Source organism: Salmo salar, chromosome 11 (assembly GCF_965601325.2).
Source record: "Salmo salar chromosome 11, fSalSal1, whole genome shotgun sequence".
In the NCBI taxonomy this organism is placed as follows: domain Eukaryota; kingdom Metazoa; phylum Chordata; class Actinopteri; order Salmoniformes; family Salmonidae; genus Salmo; species Salmo salar.
In genome coordinates, this window is record NC_138301.1 from 89,641,020 (window position 1) to 89,662,816 (window position 21,797).

General features: G+C 41.8%; 1 protein-coding gene across 4 annotated transcripts in view; it reads right to left on the minus strand.

Annotated features, from left to right (window-relative positions):
• LOC106563138 (netrin receptor UNC5D) overlaps positions 1-21,797 on the minus strand; it is a 343,811-nt gene that overhangs the window by 70,369 nt on the left and 251,645 nt on the right. For all 4 annotated transcript variants that reach the window (XM_082958137.1, XM_014128393.3, XM_014128394.3 and 1 more), the window contains exons 3-4: positions 20,215-20,358; positions 16,080-16,183 (exon numbers count right to left, since the gene is read on the minus strand). In XM_082958137.1, the coding sequence (XP_082814263.1) occupies positions 16,080-16,183; positions 20,215-20,358 (248 nt within the window). The remainder of the gene's footprint in view (positions 1-16,079; positions 16,184-20,214; positions 20,359-21,797) is intronic.

Here is a 21,797-nt window from a genome sequence, read left to right on the forward strand (position 1 = left end):
CGCTGTGATGATATATGGTGCATTGCGTTCAAACAGTATGGATAATCACAACCATTACATATGCATAGATAAATCTGGTGAACTGTCGGCAAGTTAGTTAATGTTGAGTCAAATGTTGATTCATATGTGCACTGCTTGTATTAGCTCAGCAATAATGTGTTTTCATGAAATCATAACACGATGCAAATTGCATCAAAATGTGAAACACCATTCAAATAAATAGCATGACCAAAGTAAATTAAGTCATGGTAGCCAAAAACACACAGTAGGTCAGCTGATCAATTCTAAACAGTTTCTGAACCTTTCTCTGATCCAAAATGTCTTCCGAGCTACATTCTCAACAGGGGTGGTAAAGTCCATTAAAGTGGAACTGACAGCGTTTTAGCAACATGAAATCGTATTATAATCTGTTCACATACTCCCCCAGGAAGAAGATGACACTTTTTTTTCTTTTTTTTTTACATTAACTGAGAAGCAAGCACTTAGATACGGATATGTTCACATTTTCATACTTTCATAGAATGCTTGGGAATGACGTAGAGTGAGGCATTTGTGAATATTCTATAGCAATATAGAGTGGGAAAGCAGCAGTGTTTGTACAACTGATAGACCCTGCAGTAAATAAAACCTAATGGGAGAAAACGTACCTCAAAGTCCGTTCAAGAACGTAAAATAATGAATTTGGAAAACGTGTCGTTCAGTACAAACTGTTCCGCAACGTAGCAAATGTTCAAGCGAACTGAACGCACATCAGGACCGGACTCTACACAGAACGGTGCACCATAACCAATCAGAGCTACAGTAGGCCTATATGCAAATAAGCCATTTGCCACATGGGCCTGCCATCATTAACTTTGAACTGGACTGTGTGTTTACAGGCAGCAACAACAGCACGATTTTAGATCATTAGAAAGCATTTACCAAAATTCACAAAATACACCTGAATGGATTTCTGTAAATATATAAATACCATGGGAGTTCACTTACATTTGGGAACTTTACAGTCCTATTGGTCAAACAACCATCAACATGTAGGCTCTCTCTCCCTCAGTTGTCTATGTATGTACATCAAAAACAACAAAGAGATCAGCAACTAATCAATGTTAGACTGAGCCAGATGAGCTAAAATCTAATGAGGAAATAGTAGATAAACCCTCTCAAACTTTTTAAACTTGTAGTTGACCATCACAATTGCACTGATAAACGATGGGGAATAGTAGCCTGCTCACCCTTCTGTAGCTGGCCTGCCAATACATGCTTGTCCCAACCCATGTTTCGACAACCGAATGGGAACTTGCCTGCCTGCCCTCCCATTTGATTGATGCCAAATACATTTGATTGACACCTAAGAGATATGCTAACTGTGGATAACAGTCGTTCAAGTTCAGCATAGCTAGCTAGCAAGGTGATTCACAATTCTTGCTAGATAACCAAATGACACCTGCATCTCTAGCTGTAGCCACCGAAAAACAATATGGCGGAAAAGTCGTCCACTCACCCACTCCTCCAATGACATGACACCTTCCCAGCAGCTAGTTAGCTAATGTTAGGATCCGTATAATTAGCTTTATAAATAAATAGCTACAAAAATAGATAAGCTAACCTATTAGCCACGTTATGACTGACTTGAAACAGTGCCTCCCGAAGTGCTGGAGGAAGCAAACAATGAGATTTACATCCTGATATTAATATGTATTGGTGAGTAAGGTACACAACATGACCAAAAGTATTTGGACACCTGCTGGTCGAACATCTCATTCCAAAATCATGGCCATTAATATGGAGTTGGTCCCCCCTTTGGTGCTATAACAGCCTCCACTCTTCTGGGAAGGCTTTCCACTAGATGTTGTAACATTGCTGCGGGGACTTGCTTCCATTCAGCCACAAGAGCATTAGAGAGGTCGGGCACTGATGTTGTGTATTAGGCCTGGCTCTCAGTCGGCGTTCCAATTCATCCCAAAGGTGTTTGATGGGGTTGAGGTCAGGGCTCTGTGCAGGCCAGTCAAGTTCTAACACACCGATCTCGACAAACAATTTCTGTATAGAGCTCACTTTGTGCACGTAGGCATTGTCATGCTGAAACAGGAAAGGGCTTCCCCAAACTGTTGCCACAAAGTTGGAAGCACAGAATAGTCTAGAATGTCATTGTAGGCCTAGCTCGAACCATGAAAAAAGCCCCAGAACATTATTCCTCCTCCACCAAACGTTACAGTTGGCACTATGCAGTTGGACAAGTAGTGTTCTCCTGGCATCCGCCAAACCCAGATTCGTCCGTCTCGCTACCAGATGGTGAAGCGTGATTCATCACTCCAGAGAATGCTTTTCCACTGCATTGAACTGCATCCATATATTCTGCCAACAAAGCCTTACTCTACGTCATGGAATTTGCAGTCAAATAAAACCTATTTTTAAAACCTCTTATAAAGTATATATGATGTCTGTTTGTTTCATATCTGCAAAGTAGTTAAAACTCTGTCAGTTCCACTTTAAGTGATGTTTGGTTAGAGGAGATAAGTTATAGTTATTCCCCAGATTCATATGGAGATGTTCAGACGGTTACTTTCCCACTGTAGATGAGGATATCTCCTTGGTTGAGAGCCATGTTGGAGAAATGGCTGGTATTATTTAACAACTGTCTTGCTTCGCTGGAGTCACATTCATGAATGTGTAAACTAACTCAATATAGTTTAAAATGACTAAAACCAAATCAAAACTATGTAGAAATTATAATGGACCTACATTCATACAGTTTCTTGACTGCGTCCAGCTTGCTAATAATCACCAAAATGAAAGCTAGACAGTTCGGGAGCATAGAAAACTCAAAAAACGATGGATACTTTCAAGTTTCAAGTTTTATTAGCCGTATATACGGGATACACATGGTAAACACTCTCCACTGAAATTCTTACTTGCACGTTACTTCTGGACAATGCAACAACAATAAGAAACAATAAAAGATAAGAATACGAACATAAGGTACATGGCTCAGTAGAATAGATTAAAGATTTTAGCATAAGTACAATACAGGAAGGCACAATTTATAGTCTAATATTTACACGTGTTTTGGGGAAGGGGCGATTGAGGGCAAGAGTTTAATTTCTACAGTATTTAGCAATCAAAATAAGAGTCTAGTAGTAGCAGTTGTGATGTGTGTGTAGCATGAATACACTGAGTGCACAAAACATTAAGGACACCTGATCTTTCCATGACATAGACTAACCAGGTGAATCCAGGTGAAAGCTATGATCCCTTATTGATGTCACTTGTTAAATCCACTTCAATCAGTGTAGATGAAGGGAAGGAGACAGGTTAAAGAAAGAATGTTAAGCCTTGAGACAATTGAGACATGGATTGTGTGTGTGCCATTGAGAGGGTGAATGGGCAGGATAGAAGATTTAAGTGCCTTTGAACGCATTATGGTAGAAGGTGCCAGGCGCACCGGTTTGAGTGTTTCAAGAACTGCAACGCTGCTGGGTTCTTCACGCTCAAATGTTTCCCGTGTGTATCAAAAATGGTCCACCACCCAAAAGGACATCCAGCCAGCTTGACACAATTGTGGAAAGCATTGGAGTCAACATGGGCCAGTATCCCTGTGGAACGCTTTCGACACCTTGTAGAGTCCAAGCCCAGACGAATTGAGGCTGTTCTGAGGGCAAAAGGCGGTGCAACTCAATATTAGGAACATGTTCCTAATGTTTTGTACACTCAGTGTATATTTTTAAATACTCTCTCTCTCTCTGTAGGACAGTGTGGTGGACTGTCGGCTCTCAGACCTTCGTGTGGAGGACACTATAGAAGCTGTCCCTACGGTGACAAGGACAGGCAGAGACTGGGGAGACTGGACTACATGCTGCTGAGGCTGCAGACAGAGCTGAGGGACAATCACACCCTCACAGGACACACCCTCACAGCCCAGGTGAGCACACTACGATAGGCCAGGGTAAGAGGACACACACACAGGACAGGCAGGCAAACATTGACTGGCAGAGAGTCGACATTTGACTGGCCTGGTCCCAGATCTGTTTATGCTGTCTTGCCAACTCCTGATTCATTTAAAACACTTTTCTGTTTTTTTTTGCTTACGGCACCTAGTATTCCCAGTCTGTCTCTGGTCCCGTTACTAACCAGACACGACCCTGAACAGGCAAGTTCAGGGTGGTATTACCACAAGACATTTTTCTTTTCTCCCTGAATTAGGTCACTTGGCTCATCTCTGCAACTCCTCATTGGGCTCGGGAGAGGCAAAGGTTGATTCATACGTCCTCCGAAATATGACCCGCCTGGCCGCCTACTTCTTATCACACTGCTCGCTTATACCCGGATGTCAGCCGCACCAATGTGTCAGAGGAAACACAGATCGACTGATGACCAGAGTCAGCTTGAAGGCGCCCGGCTCTGTCACAAGAAGTTGCTAGAGCATGATGAGCCATGGAAAGCCCCACCAGCCAAACCCTCTCCTACCCCGGACTGCCGGTTGTGACACAGCCTGGGATCGAACCCCACTGCCCCACCCACGACCCATTGTCTTGCCAACTCCTATTGTATGATTGTTGTCATACCGTGTTGCTATAGGAGTTGGCTATACATAGGAGTTGACTATATGGCACAATCTGATAGAAGACCACACTAACATCTGGCTGATTGTCAGAATAGAAAGACTGAATCTTCAGTGTACTGAAGGACTACTCTAGAAATAATTGGCTTTGGTACAGTAAAGATAGAAAGGCAAATAGGACGTAGTTGGTTTGAGTAGCACCTGAATGTAAGGGCTAGCGGTTAAGCATCATAGGGGACCAAAATTGCTTTAGGTTGTGGCACTCCAGTTAGTGTGAATCATTGAGGACATACAGTACCAGTCAAAAGTTTGGACACACCGACTCATTCAAGGGTTTTTCTTTATTTTTACTATTTTCTACATTGTAGAATAATAGTGAAGACATCAACACTATGAAATAACACATATAGAATCATGTAGTAACCCAAAAAGTGTTAAACAAATCAAAATATATTTTATATTTGAGATTCTTCAAAGTAGCCACACTTTGTCTTGATGACAGCTTTGCACACTCTTGGCATTCTCTCAACCAGCTTCACGAGGTAGTCACCTGGAATGCATTTCAATTAACAGGTGAGCCTTGTTAAAAGTTAATTTGTGGAATTTCTTTCCGTCTTAATGCGTTTGAGCCAATCAGTTGTGTTGTGTTGTGACAAGGTAGGGGTGGGATATAGAATATAGACCTATTTGGTAAAAGAGCAAGTCCATATTATGGAATGTACAGTTCAAATAAGAGAAGGGATATGACAGTCCATCATTACTTTAAGACATTGATGCTGATATCAATGCTGAAAATTTCAAGAACTTTGAACGTTTCATCAAGTACAGTCGCAAAAAACATCAAGCACTATGATGAAACTGGCTCTCATGGAAAGGAAAACCCAGAGTTACCTCTGCTGCAGAGGATGAGTTCATTAGAGTTACCAGCCTCAGAAATTGCAGCCCAAATAAATTCTTCAGAGAGTTCAAGTAACAGACACATCTCAACATCAACTGTTCAGAGCAGACTGCGTGAATCAGGCCTTCATGGTTGAATTGCTGCAAAGAAACCACCACTAAAGGACACCAATAAGAAGAAGAGACTTGCTTGGGCCAAGAAACATGAGCAATGGACATTAGACAGGTGGAAGTCTGTCCTTTGGTCTGATGAGTCATGTCTTTGTGAGACGCAGAGTAGGTGAACGTATGATCTCCACATGTCTGGTTCCCAACGAGAAGCATGGAGAAGAAGGTTTTGATGATGTGGGGGTGTTTTGCTGGTGACACTGTCAGTAATTTATTTAGAATTCAAGGCACACTAGCATGGCTACCACAGCATTATGCAGTTATGCGCCATCCCATCGTGTTTGCGCATAGTGGGACTATCATTTGTTTTTCAACAGGACAATGACCCAACACACCTCCAAGCTGTGTAAGGGCTTTTTGTCCAAGAAGGAGAATGATGGAGTGCTGCATCAGATGACCTGGCCTCCACAATCACCCGACCTCAACCCAATTGAGATGGTTTGGTATGAGTTGGACAGCAGAGTGAAGGAAAAGCAGCCAACAAGTGCTCAGTATATGTGGGAACTCCTTCAAGACTGTTAGAAAAGCATTCCAGGTGAAGCTGGTTGAGAGAATGCCAAGAGTGTGCAAAGCTGTCATCAAGGCAAAGGATGGCTACTTTGAAGAATCTAAAATCTAAAATATTATTCCATATGTGTTATTTCATAGTTTTGATGTCTTCACTATTATTCTACAATGTAGAAAATAGTAAAAATAAAGAAAAACCCTTGAATGAGTTGGTGTGTCCAAAATTTTGACTGGTACTGTATGCACTAGTAAAGGTAACTATCAAACATGTTTACACTGACACCCCGTCTTGGGAAAAGGGTGCCATTTGTAGCGCAGACCTAGCATTGGAAGATGATCAACTATTATTCCTCCTGTGCGGTGTGAACCTTGCATTGGCCTACACTGAGCTGACTGAGGAGCTGGTGTTGAATGCTGCACTGTACCCAATGAACAGAATTCTCACATAGATGTTCTCTTGCTTGTCCAGTTGTGTTACGGCCATGTCAATAGCAATGGAAATGGCATCTTCCATGGATCTGAAGGAGCGGTAGGCAAATTGGAGTGGGTCCAGTGTTTCTGAAATGCTGGCCTTGATGTGACCAGCCTCTTGAAGCACTTCATGTTAGCCGGGGTGAGTGCAATGGAGCGATAGTCATTTGGGCATGTCACCTTGTTTTTCTTGGGCACTGGAACGATGGTGGTGTCCTTGAAGCAGCCTGGGACAGGGACAGGTTGAAGATGTTTGTTTGTTTTCAATATCTCCTATCATCCAGAGTTTTTGGTTGGGGTATGCCCGGATTGTTATTGTCAGTACAACATCATCAACACATATCCAAATGAAGCCTGTGACTGACGAAGAACAGTATATTCCTCAATTTTGATGGATGTCCCGGGTGGATAAATCTTTGAACATACACTACATGACCAAAAGTATGTGGACACCTGCAATCATGGGCATTTATATGGAGTTGGTCCCCCCTGTGCTGCTATAACAGCCTCCACTCTTCTGGGAAGGCTTCCACTAGATGTTGTAACATTGCTTCCATTCAGCCACAAGAGCATTAGTGAGGTTGGGCATTAACCTGTTGGGGCTAGGGGGCAGTATTTGCACGGCCAGATAAAAAACGTACCGATTTAAACTGGTTACTACTCTTGCCCAGAAACGAGAATATGCATATAATTAGTAGATTTGGATAGAAAACACTCTAAAGTTTCTAAAACTGTTTGAATGGTGTCTGTGAGTATAACAGAACTCATATGGCAGGCCAAAACCTGAGAAGATTCCATACAGGAAGTGACAATTTGTTGTCCTTCTGTTGCATCTCTATCGAAAATACAGCATCTCTACTGTAACGTGACATTTTCTAAGGCTTCCATTGGGTCTCAGAAGGTGCCCGAAAGTGTAATGGGGTGTCTGCTGTCTCTGTGCGAAGAACAGCAGAAGAATTTGTGAGTGGTCAGCCTGGGGACAGTGACACTGGAGATGTGCGTTCATGAGAATTCTAAATTTATTTCAGCCTTTGAATGAATACAACGTCGCCCGGTTGGAATATTATCACTATTTTACGAGAAAAATAGCATAAAAATTGATTTTAAACAGCGTTTGACATGATTCGAAGTACGGTAATGGAATATTTTGAAATATTTTGTCACGAAATGCGCTCGCGCGTCACCCTTCGGATAGTGACCTGAACGCACGAACAAAACGGAGCTATTTGAATATAACTATGGATTATTTGGAACCAAAACAACATTTGTTGTTGAAGTAGAAGTCCTGGGAGTGCATTCTGACGAAGAACAGCAAAGGTAATCCAATTTTTCTAATAGTAATTCTGAGTTTAGGTTGTCCCAAACTTGGTGGGTGTCAAAATAGCTAGCCGTGATGGCAGGGCTATGTACTCAGAATATTGCAAAATGTGCTTTCGCCGAAAAGCTATTTTAAAATCTGACACTGCGATTGCATAAAGGAGTTCTGTGTCTATAATTCTTAAAATAATCGTTATGTATTTTGTGAACGTTTATCGTGAGTAATTTAGTAGATTCACCGGAAGTTTGCGTGGGTATGCTAGTTCTGAACATCACATGCTAATGTAAAAAGCTGTTTTTTGATATAAATATGAACTTGATTGAACAGAACATGCATGTATTGTATAACATAATGTCCTAGGAGTGTCATCTGATGAAGATCATCAAAGGTTAGTGCTGCATTTAGCTGTGGTTTTGGTTTTTGTGACATATATGCTTGCTTTGAAAATGGCTGTGTGATTATTTTTGGCAGGGTACTCTCCTGACATAATCTAATGTTTTGCTTTCGCTGTAAAGCCTTTTTGAAATCGGACAATGTGGTTAGATTAACGAGAGTCTTGTCTTTAAAATGGTGTAAAATAGTCATATGTTTGAGAAATTGAAGTTATAGCATTTTTGAGGTATTTGTATTTCGCGCCACGAGATTCCACTGGCTGTTGACTAGGGTGGGATGCTAGCCCAGGGAAGTTAATGTTGGGCGATTAGGCCTGGCTCGCAGTTGGTGTTCAAATTCATCTCAAAGGTGTTTGATGGGGTTGAGGTCAGGGCTCTGTGCAGGCCAGTCAAGTACTTCCACACTAATCTCGACAAAACATTTCTGTATGGACCTTGCTTTGTGCACGGGGCATGACGAACAGTTCTTGTGCTTATGTTGCTTCCAGAGGCAGTTCGGAACTCGGTAGGGAGTGTTGCAACCGAGGACAGTCGATCCCTTTCTGTGAGCTTGTGTGGCCTACCACTTCGCTGCTAAGCCATTGTTGCTCCTAGACGTTTCCACTTCACAATAACAGCACTTACAGATGACCATGGCAGCTCTAGCAGGGCAGCAATTTGATGAACTGACTTGTTGGAAAGGTGGCATCCGATGACGGTGCCACGTTGAAAGTCACTGAGCTCTTCGGTAAGTCCATTCTACTGCCAATGTTTGTCTATGGGGATTGCATGGCTTTGCGCTCGATTTTATACACCTGTTAGCAACGGGTGTGTCTGAAATAACTGAATCCACTAAGTTGAAGGGGTTCCACATACTTTAGTATATATAATGTATTTCAATCAGTATTCTCAAAACAGTCCTGCAGCATTGAGTTTGCCTCCTCTGTCCAGCGCCTCACTATTCTCTGTGTTGGTGGCTCCCTCTTAAGTTGCTGCTTGTAGGCGGGGAGTAGGAACAGAGACACATGATCTGATTGGCCGAAGTGGGGGCGGGGGATGGCTTTGTACGCGTCACGAATGTTTGTATATACATCGTCCAGTACGTTGTTTTCTCTCATGGGGCAGGATACTGTACGTGTTGGTGATATTTTAGAAACATATTTTTCAAACGTGATTGGTTAAAATCACCCTCGAACATAAAGACTTCCGGGTGAGAGGATTTTTGCTGGCTAATATTCTTGTACAGTTCACTGAGTGCTGCCTTGGTGTTTTCTTGTGGCGGTATGTACAGTCGTGGCCAAAAGTTTTGAGAATGACACAAATATTAATTTTCACTGTCTGCTGCCTCAGTTTGTATGATGGCAATTTGCATATACTCCAGAATGTTATGAAGAGTGATCAGATGAATTGTAATTAATTGCAAAGTCCCTCTTTGCCATGCAAATGAACTGAATCCCCAAAAAACATTTCCACAGCATTTCAGCCCTGCCACAAAAGGACCAGCTGACATCATGTCAGTGATTCACTCGTTAACACAGGTATGAGTGTTGACGAGGACAAGGCTGGAGATCACTCTGTCATGCTGATTGAGTTCGAATAACAGACTGGAAGGAGGGTGGTGCTTGGAATCATTGTTCTTCCTCTGTCAATCATGGTTACCTGCAAGGAAACACGTGCCATCATCATTGCTTTGCACAAAAAGGGCTTCACAGGCAAGGATTTTCCTGCCAGTAAGATTGCACATAAATCAACCATTTATCGGATCATCAAGAACTTCAAGGAGAGCGGTTCAATTGTTGTGAAGAAGGCTTGAAGGCGCCCAAGAAAGTCCAGCAAGTCCCAGGACCGTCTCCTAAAGTTGATTCAGCTGCGGGATCGGGGCACCACCAGTACAGAGTTTGCTCAGGAATGGCAGCAGGCAGGTGTGAGTGCATCTGCATGCACAGTGAGGCGAAGACTTTTGGAGGATGGCCTGGTGTCAAGAAGGGCAGCAAAGAAGCCACTTCTCTCCAGGAAGAACATCAGAGACAGACTGATATTCTGCAAAAGGTACAGGGATTGGACTGCTAAGAACTGGGGTAAAGTCATTTTCTCCAGCAAACGACCCTGAATGGACACGGACAGAAATTCAAATAAATTCAGCAAGATGTTGAGGCCTTAACTTTACTCTTCTTTAAGTCACTACAGACAGAGAGAGAGAGAGAGAGAGAGAGAGAGAGAGAGAGAGAGAGAGAGAGAGATATAGAAAGACACGGTTAGCCTACCATTTCAAGTATTCTAATAGTGTCACGTCCTGACCAGTGAAAAGGGTCATTTTGCCATAGTAGTATGGTCAGGGCGTGGCAGGGGGGTTGTTTTGTGTGTTTTGGGGTTGGTTTGTTTCTAGGCGAATTTGTTCTAGTTTTCTGTTTCTATGTTTCATTTTCCATGTGTGGCCGAGTATGGTTTCCAATCAGAGGCAGGTGTCTTTCGTTGTCTCTGATTGGAAGCCATACTTAGGCAGCCTGTTTTCCTTTGGGTTTTGTGGGTGGTTGCTTTCTGTTTAGTGTGTTAGGATACCTGACAGAACTGTTTGGCTGTCGTTTGTTTTTTCTTCATTCAAAATAAAAGAGGAGCACTCAACACGCTGCGCCTTGGTCTGTTCACTACGACGCCTGTGACAATTAGGCCTATGTGGTCTAAAAAAGAAGGAAAATTCAATCACGAGGATCCATTTCATAGACAATATACCGACGCACAGACAGCGCATTGCACAAACAATAAAAAACTTGCAATATCAATTGGAATTACATGGGGCTATTATTGAACATTTTGTTGAAAAAAAATATTTTAATGGTTAGAGACTGTCACTGGCAAACATGGTTACAGACGCAACAACATTATATAGTATCCCCTCCTCGTGGAGAAAAGTACATGAGTCAGAACAATAGGCTAAGTTCTGAGGGGGAGAGGGACTAAATTCATAGGGTGAGACACATGGGCTACTAACAGCTTACTACACAACATACACTTAGTATTACTTTCTTAGCTAGAGTATACATTTTTCTATGGCATATTACAGTGTTTATGCAGCAGCATACAAGACATATTTTTTGGACTCGTTGTTGAGCTGTGCTCGCTTGAACAGGAAGGTGGCGTGGCGGTCCTTCTTGTGGTCAAACTTTGTCATCAAAGTCTGGCATTCTCTGAATGAAGTCATGCTAGATTGACAGCATGGCCAATTTATTCAACCTTTTCTGGCCCATGGTGTTGTGTGTGGATGTTTAACCTTTTGAGCTTGGAAAAGAGACCCTTCCAGATGTTTTAAATCCTTAAACCCAGACTTGGACCATACACCCTCTCCACTGAATAGCAGGCAGGGAAAGCAACATAGTGATAGTGTAGTGTTTGGTTAGAGTCATTGAAGCTAAAGGTGGCACATCTAGTTATGAGTGTAAGGGGTGAATAACTTTTTCACACAGGGGCATTGGGTGTTGCATAACTTTGTTTATGAAATAAATTAAATAAGTACGTACACTACCAGTCAAAGTTTCAGAACACCTACTAATTCAAGGGTTTTTCTTTATTTTTACTATTTTCTACATTGTAGAATAATAGTGAAGACATCAAATCTATGAAATAACACATATGGAATCCTGTAGTAACCAAAAAAGTGGGAAACAAATCAAAATATATTTTATATTTGAGATTCTTCAAATAGCCACCCTTTGCCTTGATGACAGCTTTGCACACTCACCTGGAATGCATTTAAATTAACAGGTGTTCCTTCTTAAAAGTTCATTTGTGTTATTTCTTTCCTTCTTAATGCATTTGAGCCAATCAGTTGTGTTGTGACAAGGTAGGGGGTAAACTGAAGATAGCCCTATTTGGTAAAAGACCAAGTCCATATTATGGCAAGAACAGATCAAATAAGCAAAGAAAAACGACAGTCCATCACTACTTTAAGACATGAAGGTCAGTCAATACAGAACATTTCAAGAACTTTGAAAGTTTCTTCAAGTGCAGTCGCAAAAACCATCAAGCGCTATGATGAAACTGGCTCTCATGAGGACGTCCACAGGAATGGAAGACCCAGAGTTACCTCTGCTGCAGAGGATACGTTCATTAGAGTTACCAGTCTCAAGAAATTGCAGCCCAAATAAATGCTTCACAGAGTTCAAGTAAGAGACATATCTCAACATCAACTGTTCAGAAGAGACTGTGTGAATCAGGCCTTCATGGTTGAATTTCTGCAAAGAAACCACTACTAAAGGACACCAATAAGAAGAAGAGACTTGCTTGGGCCAAGAAACACGAGCAATGGAAATTTGTCCTTTGGTCTGGAGTCCAAATATTACATTTTTTGTTCCAACCGCCGTGTCTTTGTGAGACGCAATGTGGGTGAACGAATGATCTCCGAATGTGTATTTCCCAACGTAAAGCATGGAGGAGGAGGTGTTATGGTGTGGGGGTGCTTTGCTGGTGACACTGTCTGTGATTTATGTAGAACTCAAGGCACACTTAACCAACATGGCTACCACAGCATTCTGCAGCGATACGCCATCCCTTCTGGTTTGGGCTTAGTGGGACTATCATTTGTTTTACAACAGGACAATGACCCAACACACCTCCAGGCTGTGTAAGGGCTATTTTACCAAGAAGGAGAGTGATTGAGTGCTGCATCAGATGACCTGGCCTCCACAATCCCTTGATCTCAACCCAATTGAGATGGTTTGGGATGAGTCGGACCACAGAGTGAAGGAAAAGCAGCCAACAAGTGCTCAGCATATATGGGAACTTCTTCAAGACTGTTGGAAAAGCATTCCAGGTGAAGCTAGTTGAGAGAATGCCAAGAGTGTGCAAAGCTGTCATCAAGGCAAAGGATGGCTACTTTGAAGAATCTAAAATCTAAAATATTATTCCATATGTGTTATTTCATAGTTTTGATGTCTTCACTATTTAAATAATCACAAATCTAAAATATATGAGTAGGTGTCTTAAAACTTTTGACGGTAGTGTGTTATTTATTCTCTCAGGTTCCCTTTATGTCACATCCTGACCAGTATAGGGGTCTATTGGACGTGGCACAGGGTATTTGTTTTCACGGTTTTGTGTATATGTTTAGATAAGAGGGATATTTTGTGTAGAGTGTTTTTGGGGATTATTGGTGTGTGTGTATTGTAGAGGGGTTATTTGATTTATGTGTTCCGGGGTGTTGGGTATGTTCTTGTGTTTTGTATTTCTAGGGGCTGTTCTAGTTTTTGTAATTCTTTGTTGGCCTGGTGTGGCTCTCAATCAGGAACAGCTGTACATCGTTGTTCCTGATTGAGAGTCATATTTAGGGAGCTTGTTTTCACCTGTCGTATTGTGGGTAGTTGTTTTTGCATTGCTTTGTGTATAGCCTGCAAAACTGTTACTGTCGTGTTTTCTTGTTTTTTTTGTGTTCTCTTTAATAAATAATAATAATAATGATGAGCACGCAACCCGCTGCGCCTTGGTCTCTACATTACGACACCCGTGACACTTTATCTAATATTAGGTTTTGTAGAAGATCTGATAACATTCAGTATTAAAAATAGGCAAAAATGGAGAAAATCAGAAAGGGGGCAAATACTTTCAATGGCACTATAGCTTGCACTAGCCTACAAAAAACGTATGCCTGCTCTTTTCCCGCAATCCATCAAGCGTATTTGGTGTGTCATCATAGTGGTCTCTGACTTGTGGTCAGACTCCTTGGCGGAACAAACTTAAACTCGCCTTTTTTAAATGTTGAATGTCAAAAAATAGAAAGCTGTCATAAAGTATGCTTTCTGAATTTAAAAGTAATCCTAGAAATAATCATCCAGTTTTTCAAAGTATCTGTAATTTGATTACAACATTTTTGCTGGTAACATAATAGATTACAGTTTTTTTGTAATCCGTTTGTAATCTGTTTCTCCCCAACCCTGTGGATAGGAAGCGCTGGGACAGGTCGTCTGGATACTGGACAGCCAATAAATTGGCAGATGAAAACAGAATATAATTTTTAGTGGACAACAGTTCTTGAGGGCTCAAACAAAAAAAGTGGTTTGAGTTGTGTGGTTGCAATATCAACTGTCCCTTATCTCTTGTATATCTTGCCATGCATCATTCAAGACTACATTTAAATTGTGGGCAGCGCAATGGGCATATAATGAACAATGTCTCAGGAAAGACTGTCTGGGTTGTCAATACTCGGTAAAGAAAATAGTCGGGCCCGCAACCTGGACCTACAGGCCTTTGTGAAAACATTTACACACAAAAATGCAAGGTGACGCAGTCACATACTGTAGCTACTATAGGCCTCTATGTATAAAAAAAAGCACAGACACAGAGATGATTTTTTCTAAGAGAAAAAGAGAGAGAGAGAAGCAGAAAGAGGACTTCAGAAGACATGGGAGGCTCTCAAATTGAATTTAATTGAATGTACCTTGATTGCAGCCTGTTTGTGTAGGCTATTAGCCAGATAAAACCTCCTGGTTCAACAATAATGGCTAAATTTATCCTCAAGCCAACTACTTTTTTCCTCATTGTTAGGCTATTTGATGTGTAATTTTTATAACAAGTTTATAAATAGCAGCTAAATACTGTATACAGCTATAGACAGTAGGCTCGACTGCATAATTAAACAATCCAAGGTAAGCTCGTGTTTTGAGGGTGGACTGATTGCATTATTTGGCATTATTAGACTGGTTTAACACACAACTTTCTATCCAAGTTGGGAGAGAGCGTGAGGACGGCTCATGTCATGCAGGTTCAAGTAGGTTATACAGGACAGTTGTATATTCAACAAAATATCTATTGGTTGCTGATTAGTATGCGATCGTATCGAACCACCCAGCATGGCAGCCTTGCGACACCGTGTATAACTTCGTGAAATGTCAGCCTTAACGTGTGAAAATGACAACCAAATAGGCCTACAAAATAAACATTTATTCATTAGCTAAAGCAAAGCTATAGGCTACATGCCCTGGCACCACAGAAAGCCTATCATTGCTTTGCATAGACATGTTGCAATTTCAGCACCGTGGACAGCAATCGGTAGTCTATTCTTTGTGAGTGGCTGTCTTGCTGACTCATTAGATTTAGATGGGGGGAGGGGGGCTCTGACCTTGTGGGAGGTGTCCAGAGAAACTGCGTTACGCCAGTGGCAGGAAGGTGTGAACACACATTAACACCACAAACATACGCCGGCAAGCAGGCAGGCAGGCACACACACCAATCCAAGGCAATCCAATAAACATGCAAATGTACAAGACACACATGGTTGGACACACATTCATACCACTGAAAGTAAACATGCCGGTGAAAACCTAATTTCTTATTCACCCTGAAGATGAAAGCGACATGAGAACGGAGAGGAGCAGCCACACAAATAATATCCATGGCACCTTAATAAGTCATAACTCTACATCCCTTCACTATACAACGTAGGGATGCGAGGAGATAGATATGGCCTCAAGCATACAGCAGGCCTATATCACCATCTCCACAGCTCTACTCTGAGGTAAACACACAACAAGAGCCAGTCACTCAGATGCTGAAGGGAACAGGGCTAGTAGTGGAAACAATTCAAATGGGAACAATCAGCTCTTCACAGAGAAATGTAGATGTGCCTTTGGATGCTGTTGCCCTGGAGTAGTAGTAATCCAAATATGACAAATACATGTAACTGACAAATGCTTAGTGGGCAGCAAAAACGACTTGATGCTGCTATAATGCATTATAACACTTGCCATAATAAAAGCATTATAAAAATCGATACATACTGTGAGTTAAAACATGCAGGCCTTACCTCTGCGACAGGCACTCCCTCTGGTGGACGGCAGTGCAGCACAATCATGCCTTTAATGGGCACCTCCCTCCCCTGGGGGTCCTGCTCAAAGTTCTTCCTCAGGTCTGGGAGAGGGGAGGGACACAGGGAGACAGGATTAGGGCTGTTGCGGTGACTTATTACCGCCACACTGGCAGTGATGAGTCATGACCGCAGTAAAATTCCATGTGACCGTTGAGTCACGATAATCTCCTTTTATGCACTCTGGACATGCTTTGGTAGTGAGTACCCAATTTGCTAACTACCATCGGGTCCTAATGGCTTGGCACTCAGGGCTCTATTGTCCCTCTAACCACTCTGACGTCAATGCAAATACAATGGAAAATCACATCAAACACTTATCCTCAAAACGGTAGTCCTACAGTACTTTTAAAACTCACCTCACTGTGTCACGGATCCCTCTGGAACTTTCATTACGCACACCTGGCCCTCTTTCCTAGTGATTAGTAATTGTATAAGTGTGCCCTTGGTTTACCAGTGTCCTGTCGATTATTGTTACAATGTCCGTTGGTGCGTGTGAGGACCTGGGCTATGTGTTTTGGCTTTCGTGCCATTGTGGATTGCGCAGATGATTACAGGTCTCGTCCCGTGTGTTAAACATTGTGTGCTTGTGCTATTTATTAGAGGTACTCCTCGCTCTTTTGTTCGGGTTTCTACCCTGTGTTTTATATAGTGTTTGTTTGGTCTTCGTCCCCGTGCCTTTAACCTGTTGGGGCTAGGGGGCAGTATTTTCACGGCTGGATAAAAAAACGTACCCGATTTAATCTGGTTACTAATCCTACCCAGTAACTAGAATATGCATATACTTATTATATATGGATAGAAAACACCCTAAAGTTTCTAAAACTGTTTGAATGGTGTCTGTGAGTATAACAGAACTCATTTGGCAGGCAAAACCCTGAGACATTTTCTGACAGGAAGTGGATACCTGATGTGTTGAATTACCTTTAAACCTATGCCATTGAAACACACAGGGGTTGATTAATGTTTTGGCACTTCCTATTGCTTCCACTAGATGTCACCAGCCTTTACAAAGTGTTTTGAGTCTTTTACTGTGAGATCTGACCGAACAAGAGCCATGGAACGGTGATGGCCGCGAGTTCATGTTGGGTACCCTCGTTCCAATACGTTATAAAAGAGAATGCATTCGTCTACCTTGAATATTATTCATGTTCTGGTTAAAAAAGGCACTAATGATTTATGCTATACAACGTTTGACATGTTTGAACGAACGTAAATATATTTTTTCCCCTCGTTCATGACGAGAAGTCCGGCTGGCTTAGATCATGTGCTAACAACACGGAGCTTTTTGGATATAAATGATGAGCTTTTTTGAACAAAACTACATTCGTTATGGACCTGGGATTCCTGGAAGTGACATCTGATGAAGAGAATCAAAGGTAATGGATTATTTACATAGTATTTTCGATTTTAGATCTCTCCAACATGGCCGTTTGTCTGTATAGCAAAGCATATTTTTCTGGGCGCAGTGCTCAGATTATTGCAAAGTGTGATTTCCCAGTAAGGTTATTTTTAAATCTGGCAAGTTGATTGCGTTCAAGAGATGTAAATCTATAATTATTTAAATGACAATATAATATTTTACCAATGTTTTCTAATTTTAATTATTTAATTTGTGGTGCTGACTTGACTGCCGGTTATTGGAGGGAAACGATTTCCTCAACATCAATGCCATAGTAAAACGCTGTTTTTGGATATAAATATGAACTTGATAGAACTAAAAATGCATGCATTGTCTAACATAATGTCCTAGGAGTGTCATCTGATGGAGATTGTAAAAGGTTAGTGCATCATTTTAGCTGGTTTTATGGTTTTGGTGACGCCTGGCTTTGAATTGACAAAACATTACACACAGCTATTGTCAATGTACTCTCCTAACATAATCTAACTTTATGCTTTCGCCGTAAAACCTTTTTGAAATCGGACAACGTGGTTAGATTAAGGAGATGTTTATCTTTCAAAGGGTGTAAGATAGTTGTATGTTTGAAAAATTTGAATTTTGACATTTATTTGGTTTCAAATTTGCCGCTCTTGAAATGCACCTGCTGTTGATAGGGTGCACCACGGGTGGCACGCTAGCGTCCCACATAGCCCCAAGAAGTTAACACGGCACGCCGTAATTTGGGTGTAATAAAAAAAACTATTACGCATTCCTGCGCCTGTCTCCCGATCCTTATTCCACCATTACAGAATAATTGACCATTAAAGGAGACAGCGGGAATGGCCCGTCTGACGACGCTGCGACTGGTCCGTCCGGCGCCGCAACTTCAGCAGCTGCAACTGGCCCGTCCGACGCCACCACAACTGGTCCGTCCGACGCCACTGCTACTGGCCCGTCCGACGACGACGCAACAACTTCGGCAGCTGCATCGGGTCCTGATCGACCCGCGCTGTGTTCCTGTGATCGTCCTCGAGGCCGGTGTCGTTGCGCTGCTGTCATGGGGGGGTCCCCCCGGAACTTTCATTACGCACACCTGGCCCCTATTCCTAGTGATTAGTAATTGTATAAGTGTGCCCTTGGTTTACCAGTGTCCTGTCGATTATTGTTACAATGTCCGTTGGTGCGTGTGAGGACCTGGGCTGTGTGTTTTCGCTTTCGTGCCATTGTGGATTGCGTGCTTGTGCTATTTATTAGAGGTACTCCTCGCTCTTTTGTTTGGGTTTCTACCCTGTGTTTTGTATAGTGTTTGTTTGGTATTCATCCCGTGACTTTAACACGGCACGCCGTAATTTGGGTGTAATAAAAAAAACTATTACGCATTCCTGCACCTGTCTCCCGATCCTTATACCAGCGTGACACACTGTGATGATCAATTTGAAGAAAGAAGTTCAACAGCAGGTTGAAACTGTCACGTCCTGACCATACAGAGCTTGTATTTTTCTATGGTAGAGTAGGTCAGGGCGTGACTGGGGGGTTTGGTCAAGTTTATTTATTTCTATGTTGGTTCTAGTTTAGTTTTTCTATGTTGGGGTTTTTGTCTAGTTTAAATTTTCTATGTTGTGTTCTAGGTTCATTTTTCTAGGTTGAGGTTTGCGTATGATTCCCAATTAGAGGCAGCGGGTCATCGTTGTCTCTAATTGGGGATCATATTTAAGTTGTTGTTTTTCCCACTAGTGTTTGTGGGAGATTATTTTGAGTTATTGTATGTTGCACCTCTTCGTCATGGTTTGTTGTTTTTGTTTATTAGTTTATTTTATGTCTTGCATAGTTTCACAGTGATATAAAGATGTGGAACGAAACACACGCTGCGCTTTGGTCTCATTCATACGACGACCGTGACAGAAACAGTGTAAAACATGGTTGTTGTGGATGTTGTTTCAAAGCCTAACACAACGAAATGGACAGTGCTTTCTAAGGTAACGATTCATTAAATACAGCCATACGCATATTAGTGCTTATGCACATGCATAGATTCATGAGCTCCAGTTGAATGGAAAAACCTTAAAATGATGATTGTGCCATTTTACAACACACAAAACAAGAGTGATTTAAATTGTCTTTGGCACATAATTGGTCTAGCCTATAATCCAAAATCAAACAAATTTGAGTAATTACCTTTGAGTGTGGACTGTGTTATTATGCATACTGGATGGACTGGTTACCTTATGCTATGCTCCAAAATCTATATCCATGAGTCTGGGAAAGAACGTATAGCCCAAGGCGATGCGGTTGGTTCATTGATTGTGCAGGGCAGCATACAGTCATTTCTATTTCATTTTGAATAGGGAATTTTTCAAATGTTCATAATTGATTGGTTGACACATTACTTTAGCTACACAGAATATCTCACCACCATTTCTTCCTAACATGTTTTCACAACAAAACATATTTCACTAAACTGTTGACAGCCAATCTGCATGAAAGGAATAAAGGAGAGAGAGGAGGAGATGGAAACGCATGGTGGTGAGATATTCTGTATAGATATTACCTATTACTTGGCTATTTAAAATCAAATAGAAATTCACAAATTCTCTCTTTCTCCCCCTCCCACTCCACTCACTTTCTCTCTCTCTTTCATCTTCCCTCACTCACATCTTCCCCCTCTCTCTCTGTTGGTATGGTTCTGCTACTCACAGGCAATGCGTAAGGTGGCCTTGCGGCTCTTGGAGGTGCCCAGGTGGCTCCAGGCCACACACAGACACCAGTAGTCCTCAGGGCCATGGAAGTCCTCCACCTGCTGACGGGACACGTTGATCATCACCTCCCGGATCTTCAGCCCTGCAGGAACACACATATTATAATCCCAGATTACCAACACAGTTTACCATCACAGATTACATAATCCAAATATATCCCAGATGATCAGAAACTTGAATCGCTAAAATGATCAAAACAGATTATCACACAACGTAATCAGAAGACTTGGTGAGACGAAATAGACGGGTGTTTAAATATCCAGGCGATAAGAGATTATCAGTACCAAACAGATGAAGAGGTGTGCAGAGAGATGAGTGTCTGTCATATTATTATCCACAGAAGATTACTCTGAAGCCTGACAAATCTATATAAAGACATTTTCTTATTATCATCATTTTGACAATCACTCAGATATAGTGTCTTGCAAAAGTATTCATCCCCCTTGGCGTTTTTCCTATTTAGTGGATTTTTATTTAAATGTATTTTATTTGGATTTCATGTAATGGGCATACACAAAATAGTCCAAATTGGTGAAGTGAAATGGAAAAAATAACATGTTTCAAAAATGGAAAAGTGGTGCATGCATATGTATTCACGCCCTTTGCTATGAAGCCCCTAAATATGATCTGGTGCAACCAATTACCTTCAGAAGTCACATAAAGTCCACCTGTGTGCAATCTAAGTGTCACATGATCTGTCACATGATCTCAGTATATATATATATATATATATACACCTGTTCTGAAAGGCCCCAGAGTCTGCAACACCACTAAGCAAGGAGCACCACGAAGACCAAGGAGCTCTCCAAACAGGTCAGGGACAAAGTTGTGGAGAAGTACAGATCAGGGTTGGGTTATAAAAACATATCCAAAACTTTGAACATCTCACGGAGCACCATTAAATCCATAATTAAAAAATTGTAAGAATATGGCACCACAACAAACCTGCCAAGAGAGGGCCGCGCACCAAAACTGATGGACCAGGCAAGGAGGGCATTAATCAGATAGGCAACAAAGAGACCAAAGATAACCCTGAGGAGCTGCAAAGCTACATAGGACCACTTTAAGCCGTACACTCCACACAGCTGGGCTTTATGGAAGAGTGTCCAGAAAAAAGCCATTGCTTAAAGAAAGAAATAAGTAAACAAGTTTTGTGTTCGCCAAAAGGCATGTGAGAGACTCCCCAAACATATGGAAGATGGTACTCTGGTCAAATGTGACTAAAATTGAGCTTTTTAGCCATCAAGGAAAATGCTATGTCTGGCGCAAACCCAACACCTCCCATTACCCCGAGAACACCATCCCCACAGTGAAGCATGGTAGTGCTAGCATGGTGGTGGGGATGTTTTTCATCGGCAGGGACGGGGAAACTGGTCAGAATTGAAGGAATGATGGATGGCGCTAAATACAGGGAAATTCTTGAGGGAAACCTGTTTCAGTCTTCCAGAGATTTGAGACTGGTACAGAGGTTCACCTTCCGGCAGGACAATGACCCTAAGCATACTGCTAAAGCAACACTCG